Source organism: Glandiceps talaboti, chromosome 1, assembly GCF_964340395.1.
Source record: "Glandiceps talaboti chromosome 1, keGlaTala1.1, whole genome shotgun sequence".
Taxonomy (NCBI): Eukaryota; Metazoa; Hemichordata; class Enteropneusta; family Spengelidae; genus Glandiceps; species Glandiceps talaboti.
Genome location: NC_135549.1, coordinates 30,066,556 through 30,075,470, shown reverse-complemented (window position 1 = coordinate 30,075,470; position 8,915 = coordinate 30,066,556). Strand labels below are relative to the sequence as shown.

Sequence of the window (8,915 nt, the reverse complement as noted above, 5' to 3'; positions counted from 1 at the left end):
GTCATTTCCTCATTATATTATCTCACCCTCCTTGTCACTAGTGTAATCTAGCAATGAGCTCATCTACATAACACTGGGTTTCCATTCCAGTTGACATTGTCCGGCTTGAAGAAAATACCAGCATTTGTGACAGCCCCTTCCAGAGACAGACACAACTGCGGGTTTCCTTATCAGAAAAAGTGACATATTTCAACAAGAAAGGCCAGTATGTGCGTCAAAGAACAATAGTTGGGTCCCCCTGTATGTTTGCAAAGAAAACTCCAACTGTACCAGTCATAGGTAAGTGTCACTGGACTTCCGCACTCTGCATTTGTGCAAGTACATGTATTATATCATATAACAGCAGACTGGCTTTCAAGGCCAGGACAAAAGGGGTGGTTACTGATACAAGGAAGTAGCCACCATGATATAGGTCAATCAAAATAGCTGTTAACTTCTTCTTGTGGGTGCTAGATGCATGTTTATGAAGACACTGTTTGTATCGTATGTGCTACCACCATGTTTAGTTGTATAGGCCGACAGTCTTCTCCTAGGAGCAGTAAATGTAAGAACATGTCTTTTATAGTGTGTAACTCATGTTGACAGCGTTTTCAAGTGTTTTGTTGTCATGTATGACTGTCAGTATTCTGAAACGTTTGATAACAAACGGACAGAAACGTAGATACACATTTTGATTAATGCATTTATATGCCGTGTTCTGTTACAAAGAACTTTGTTTCATATTACTACAGGATAATATATACACTGTACACTGAATAGAAGGAAGTATTTGTACACGTTTAGATAGGAAATGACATAAATTTTGTTATTTTACCACTTTACACATACATTATGACAAGTCATTGTACTGGGGGTACTACGGTAGCTTCAGACATATTCAGTTTATACCTACATGTATAGAATGAATTGTGAGAAAAGTTTGTAAAAACAAAATGTGTTTTAAATCTCAAATCAGGAAGTTTTTTGTATGAATTCAATACAAGTACATTTGAATATCATAAAGAATACATTGTTCTGCCTTTTTTAGTGAGGGTTTAGGAACCCTAGTTACAGAGTGGAAAATTAATTTATAATCATATTGAGTTTATTGAGGTACGTCATATCAAGTCTGGTAATTCTGCAGTGCTGTAAATAAATGTTTACAACACCTATGGTATAGCTCAGGAATAGCTGTACAGGCTTTGAAAGCGTTTGAAGCCAGGGTGACTGCCTCCACCAGCTGTGTGCTAAGACTAGATTAGCTTAGACCTTCATGCTGGTTCATTTTGACTATGTCCTTACCCGCAAACAAATTGACTTTTGCTAACTGTTTTGTATTTAAACCTTAAATACATAAAATCATAAACTTACTTTTCGGATATTTTACATTCATGTACATAGCAACAGCACAACCTCATTTGCATATGTCCAAGTCCACCATGAAATATATCCCTCTGTGGAATATATCCCTCTTGCAGACTGATCCTGTCTGTCAATAAAGATTACAATATACATTGCATACTTCCATCCTCTTCATTGATTGACATTTTGATCATGTGATGAAACCATTGATGTCACACGGTGTACCATTAAAAGCCAGTAAGAATTTATGCTCGGTTTTTGGCCAAAATGTTGATTTCAAAAGTCTAAATGTTGGTGAAGAGGACATAATCAAAATCTGTCTGTGTGAAGGTCTGGGCAAATGCTAGCCAAGCAGTGTGTAACAACATTGACTAAAGCTGAGACAGGACTAGCAAATTAGAATTCTTGAGCTATGCTATATCAATCATTGAATGTTTACCAGAATTACTCTTATTTACAAATTGGTTGTGCATTTGTACAAAGGTAGTACCAGTCATACTGGTATATATATAACATTTTGTAAATATACAATGGACCCAGTACGGTACTAGGTAAATTGAAATGTTGGCATCTTACTCAGACCAGGAAATATTATTAATATTATTAAAAGATTATCAGAAGTGATATATTTTTACAGTCTGACAGGGCTTATAATGTTTGCAGATCCACTTGAATTAATTTATAATATTTGCTTGAAAATGTAGAATTGCCAAAACACAAAGAAATTAGATTTCATCTGAAACTAGGACAAAACACAGAGAAATTAGATTTCATCTGAGACTGAGATAATTAAAACACATCTGAAGCTAAGACAAAACACATCTAGAAATTAGATTTCATCTGAAACTAAGGCAAAATAAGTATTTGAAGCTGTGGGCTTTTTCTGTTTAATATAAGGTATAAGAGACAGTGATAACATTCATAATGTCAGCATGTATACTGTAACACTAGCAGGATTATTTACCACATTGATTTGTGTCAACAAGATTATGTCAAACTGATTAACATACACAATAGTACAAAATAGCTAAAATATTTAAAGTATTATTCACAGTTTACCTATCAGGTCCAGGATAGACAGATAGGGAAAACAAGAGGCACACATTGTACTCACAGACTGACAAGTGTGATTAAAATGTTACAGGTTGTCAATAACCAAGTATTTACATGTACATGTAGCTCATATGCCTCTCACCACTGCAATTTGGGTTCAAACCCACCTAGTGCCAGCTTGGTGCGATTAAAATGTAGGCAGGTATGTACCTGGTTATGCTCAGGATGCCCCTGCTGAGCAACGCAGGTTTTCTCTGGTACCCCGGTTTCCTCCTGCTTTTCAACACCAGGGCACTGCTAAGTGGTAACCATTCAACAAATTTCTGAATTTGTTTGGATGAATAAAAAGAAAATTACTATTATTAATATCAACTACAGGACAAGGGCAAAACAAATACACATCTGGTTAACATCACAGCAGACAAATTTGAAGGAGCAGAGATTCCCCAAAGAACAAAGAAATGAAAGTTTTACAACCACCACCACCCCCACCCCACCCCCCTGAATTTAGTTCATATCCATCTGGATCTCCTTTCCCACAATGTACTCCTGTAATGTACCGGTATGTATAATGACTTTGCTTTCAGCCAAAGCCAAAATGGAGAAACTGAAAGTGGAACAAGTGAAAACCATCTATGAAAGTTCAGATGATGAAGCGGAAGATAGGAGGAGGAAAAGGCGATCAATGTCAGATCCAAACATAATTGCATCACTGCAAATTAAAAATGCAACAGGATGGTTTGATAAAGGAGATGGTAGCAAACCAGCAGGTAAAGTGAAAATGTAGATGATTTGGTATGATCATACAAGTCTTAATTGGTATATACATGATTTGGTATGATCATACATGTACAAGTCTTAATTGTTACATACATGATTTGGTATGATCATACAAGTCTTAATTGGTACATACATGATTTGGTATGATCATACAAGTCTTAATTGGTACATACATGATTTGGTATGATCATACAAGTCCTAATTGGTACATACATGATTTGGTATGATCATACAAGTCCTAATTGGTACATACATGTACATGATTTGGTATGATCATACAAGTCCTAATTGGTACATACATGTACATGATTTGGTATGATCATACAAGTCTTAATTGGTACATACATGACTTGGTATGATCATACAAGTCTTAATTGGTACATACATGATTTGGTATGATCATACAAGTCCTAATGGTACATACATGATTTGGTATGATCATACAAGTCTTAATTGGTACATACATGATTTGGTATGATCATACAAGTCTTAATTGGTACATACATGATTTGGTATGATCATACAAGTCCTAATTGGTACATACATGATTTGGTATGATCATACAAGTCCTAATTGGTACATACATGATTTGGTATGAATATATGATCATACAAGTCCTAATGGTACATAAATGAACTTTACAATGACAGAACCTCCATAATGCATGAGTACCAATATGGCATAGGTTTACATGTACTGTGGGGTATTTATGAGTATTCAGCATTCTCTGTGGCTGACAGTCCTATTTTAAGCAGATAGCAAGTTATTAGGTACAGCTTAAAACACTGCGAGCATGAGTGAAGACACCCTGAGTACCCACACAAGCATTCAATTCATATGTCAGGGGGTTCTATAGTCACACCAGTGCAAGTAATCACTGATACATGTACATGTACACTTGTGATCTCTCGGGCCGAAGGCCCTCGATATCAGTATGCGATTATAGTAGTGTTGCGCCGGATTGAAGCGCGAGGACGACTTACGTTTTAACGTAAGGAAAAAAAGGCGCGAGCAACTGTCGACAGTCTAGTAGTTTACTTGTAGTTGTACTTGTCTTGAAAGATCCACGTACAGTGTAAACAATGGAATATTTCTTGATAAGACCCAAAGCATATTTAAATAAAAACTTGATTTACAGTTGCATAATAACAATACTTTTAAACGCCTCTCTCAGTATTTCATGATTACAGTTGACAGCATGTTTGTTGGTTCAAAACGTTCTGCTGTAATTGTTTTCAATGATGTAACAGCAAGGAACTCATAAATTTGCTTTTTACACACATTTGGTCAACTACTTGGTATACTACATGTATCATGTGCTTGGCTTCTATGACAAAATTTGTAATCATACACATTTGTGCAGGATGCTTCTTTCAAATATGACTTCAGAATTAGTTACCAGAATATTCTGTTACAGTACCAAATTTATGTAGAGTATTACATGTACTCTGTGGCTATTGATTTAAAGGCAAGGGATTCAGTCCCAGGTTTTCACATTTATGTTATCAGTGGAACCATAAGAGTTACATAGTATCATTGTTGTTCTGCATCTACATTTCTCTATATATACATATAACTCTGTCAGACACTGTTTTTCACCTTAAATCTTAATCTTATCTGAACTTGGTCTTAAACTAAAATTGACATCATTTTCTGTTAACTTTTCAGTACCAAAGAAACCACCTAGTCTTTGTGTTGGTTCACCACCATTGTCAAGATCCAGAAAATTTGATGCAAATAGACTTGAACCATTATTTGATAAAAAAACAGATGATCATGATGATGATGACAAGGACAATATGAAATCAGTGAAAGTAAATCAAAAGAACAGTGGAAAGAAAGGCAAGCCTTCACCTCCAGCAAAGCCAGACAAATTGGACAGTAAAACAGATAAATCTAGTGCTAAAACAAAGGAAAATGGCAAAGCGAAACCAAAAGGAGGAATTTTTGGAAGGCTTAGAAAAAAGTCTGAGTCAGACACTCTAGAAGATACAGAAGGAAGTAAAAGGTAAATAAAGATTATTTATATCACAGTTTTCAATGATATGTTTATTTTATGAAGATATAAAACTTGTTCCCTTTTGAGGTGTGTGTACATTGTACCCAGTACATTGTATGTCATATTTTGCTCATCATTGGCATATTCACCTGCTACCAGGAAACAATTCAATGACTACTTTGTCCAATCTTGAATGTAGAGATACCATGACCAAAATTATGGGAGGGTATGAAAATATGATGGCAAAGCAATGAATGGGAGATACGGGCAGGTATAGCCTTCTTGGTCAAAGCCAAAGGAAACATTAATGAAACAACAAGATGTACATTTGTACATAAACTACTACATGTATGAGTATTAGTTACTGCAGTGTAAACTGAGGGGAATATAAGTACAGTTTGTTAAAGAGAGCAATATGAATGAAGAGAACTTGCTGAAGACAGTGAAAATAAAGCAGGGTGCATAACATTGGTATCATCATGCTGACCCTTTCGGAACCCTTCATGGAGAACACGGAATACCAGAGATAATATCAATATGATACCATTGTTAGTGTGTTGTTGTTTTGTACATTCATAAATGTTGAACATGCTCTGCTTCATCAAGTTTTGATCCTATCGCCATGTTGTTCCAATTTCAAAGGCATGATACATGTAGCCAAAGGAATAACAGAAAACAATGTTCAATGAATCATTGAATATTTACAGCCTTACAGTGTGGGTTTACTTCTAAAATGCCATAGGACATAAAAATCTGCCAGATTTCCCCCAGCTATTTTACTGTCTCTTTCCCCCCCCCCCCCCCCCCCCCAAATTACGTGGTATATGTATTGAAAACTATGCCAATTGTACCAGATTTTCCCTTCTGTGTTACTGGGGTGCCCTAGTAATATTGGAGTACAACTACATTGTCTGTAAATTCATGCAAGTTTTGCCGAATTCCTCCCAATGTTACCCTGGGTTCTAAAACCTTCAATAGCAAAAACACAAAATAATTTAATATGCATGACTTTAATGGATGAACTTCCCTCTTTACTTCTAGGTTTAGGGTTACAAGATTTTTTAAAAGGTCAGACAGAGTTCAAATAGTATTTACTTGCTGTGATGTGTTTTAGTCAATCTAAATGTACAAAAAAATTGATGTATGTATGTGATTGTCAGTGACATAATGTATCATTTGGTTTGCCTGCATTCCCAGATCTGCACTGTACTGTTGTGGTGATGCATGCATTAGAATCATACATCTTTTTGTTTGATCAAAGCCATTTTTACCACTATGACAGGGGAGGGGGGGGGGGAGGACATTTTTTCACAGTGTTTTGTTTACTGCAATAGGTAAAATCTACTTCAATTTAATCCACAACTTTTATCAAAATTCAGTACTCTCAGGTCCCAACAAAAGTGCATGTCATTTTACATGTACAATGTATGTGAAACAAGTGTAAAGTTTAATATTGAATTTCCCCTTATTTATTACCAGAGATCTAAAACTTTTATGTTAGTAAAATCACTATTAGACTTAGAGTGGCTCAACTTTCCAAATGCCCACTACCAGTGGAGACATGTACAAAATGTATGTCCCAAAGATTCATTGAATTTTCCAATTCTCTGTTTCAGAGTTGTTCAACTTTATCAGAAACACTGCATTGGCTTTGATCAAAGAAAGATGAAATTCTAAAAGCTACATCATGTGCATTTTATATATTTTGTCATTTGTAGTAGTACTAGTAATTGTAATTGTATATGTATTGATTTACACCATTTTCTCTTCACCGTTATGTTGTAGACTGTACTTTGTTGTTTCAACAAATGCTGTGATGCTTATGCACATAGCAATATCATTTGTGCCAGTGGGGGAACACTGGGGAATGTTTAAATGGGTCGGGGTTGGAGATACAAAATTAAACTCTTGAGTAGGTGCTGTCGAAATTGGGCACGTTTTTACAAAAATCCCCTCAATGAGGTCACAATTTCCAAACTTTGGGTCAACACATTTTTTGTACTTGTAAATATGGGTGCCTGTGTTATAGTAGCTCCAAATACTCGGGTGAAAGGTAAACTCAAGCTCAGAGAGTTTTACTGTAATAACAAATTTCAGAATTATTCCTGGGTTATGACTTTGATGATGTCATAGTACAGCGCCCTCAGTGGTTTGTATGAGTCTGTACTGAAAGAATCATAATATCCTAAGTAATGGGTACTAAATGCTTCTGAACCTGGGCGCAGTACACCTGCATCTGAAATTATGTTGAGTATTAATTTACCCCCTTTTTTTAGTGGAAAGTGCTACATATATCAATTTACACGTATGTGTTAATCATAAATGTGGTTGTTTATCTACTAGTGTATATTGTAAACTATATATTTTCTTATTCCACATCTAGTGTGTTGGTATTTGTACAGTGTGAATGTTTTCTGTAAGTGATACATGTATATCATGACACTCAGACCATTATACCCCAGGGTCTACAGACAGAACTGTATCATGGTGAAACATCTAAACGTGATCTGTCCAATGATCTTAAAATGGCCATATGGATGAGGATTGGATGTTTATTGTGAATTTTTAATTTATGATTAAAAGTAATTTTATCATGGCTTCCTACTTGAAAAATCAATGTAAAACAACATTTGTCATGTCTTTGTTTATAACTCAATCAATTGCAAACGATTAATAAAAGTGTAAAATGTTTGTTATTGTACGTACAATAACAAACCTTTTACACACTTTTTGGCTTTTTGCTATGAATTGAGTTACAAACACATACTTTGTCAATGTTGTTTCACATGAATTTCTTAAGTAGGAAGCCATGATAAAATTGTTTTATAAATTAAAACTCCAAAATAAATACCCAATCCTCATCCATATGGCCATTTTAACACTATAGTTATGTGTACATCTACACTAAATCTATTTATTGTGTGGGTCACAGGAAAAGCAGTGAGTCAGCAAAAGAAGATGAAGAAACAGATATTGCAGCCAGCAGAAAAACTATATCTAAACCAGAAACACAGAGTGCTAACAAAGGACAAAAACCAAAAGGGCCACCACCAGCAAGGCCAACATCCCCTCCTCCAGTAAGGCCTACATCTCCTCCTCCAAGACCCCCATCACCATTGAGTAAACCTAAACTTGAAAATGCGAAAAATGTACAGCCAGTGTATGAAACTATTGTGCCAGAGGACAGTGATAGAATTACAGATGTAAGAAAGATAAATGATGTAGAAACATTTGATGATGATGATGATGACACTGATGATGAGCCTATTGCTGATCCAGAAGACTTTGATGATGATTTTAGTGACTCTGAGGAAGAGTTGGCAATGTCACATTCCACTGCACATCTTCATATTAAAATACAGCCAATCACAGTAAGTTCAAAACATTTCCTGTATTTTGTGCATTCAGAGCAGTCAACTGTAAGTATTGTAGTTTATTGCAGTATTGCTTATATGATGTGTTTGTTTGGCAATCCAGAGGGCATTCACCTCAAAGTGTAGCCCATGACATGTAATACAATGTACTTGCATATAGTATACACCTTAAAAAATAAATGCGACAGTTATCTTGAACTCATACTGTTACTTTGTTGAAGAAAATTCCAATCGATTCTCAGTGAAATCCATATAAAAAGAGACGTGAGGTAACCTTGCAATATCTTTTACCAGAAATAATGATCTCAAAAGTCGTCCGGTTGAGTATAATGTACATACATGTACGTACACATACATTTGTACGTCAT

The 8,915-nt window shown here is 35.5% G+C and overlaps 1 protein-coding gene across 2 annotated transcripts in view; it reads left to right on the top strand.

Annotated features, from left to right (window-relative positions):
- LOC144453797 (FYVE, RhoGEF and PH domain-containing protein 2-like) overlaps positions 1-8,915 on the top strand; it is a 35,150-nt gene that overhangs the window by 8,679 nt on the left and 17,556 nt on the right. The window contains exons 2-5 of one of the 2 annotated variants that reach the window (XM_078145162.1): positions 91-279; positions 2,982-3,164; positions 4,843-5,182; positions 8,106-8,544. In XM_078145162.1, coding sequence (XP_078001288.1) covers positions 91-279; positions 2,982-3,164; positions 4,843-5,182; positions 8,106-8,544 — 1,151 coding nt within the window. The remainder of the gene's footprint in view (positions 1-90; positions 280-2,981; positions 3,165-4,842; positions 5,183-8,105; positions 8,545-8,915) is intronic. The other variant, XM_078145169.1, reaches the window with a different exon arrangement.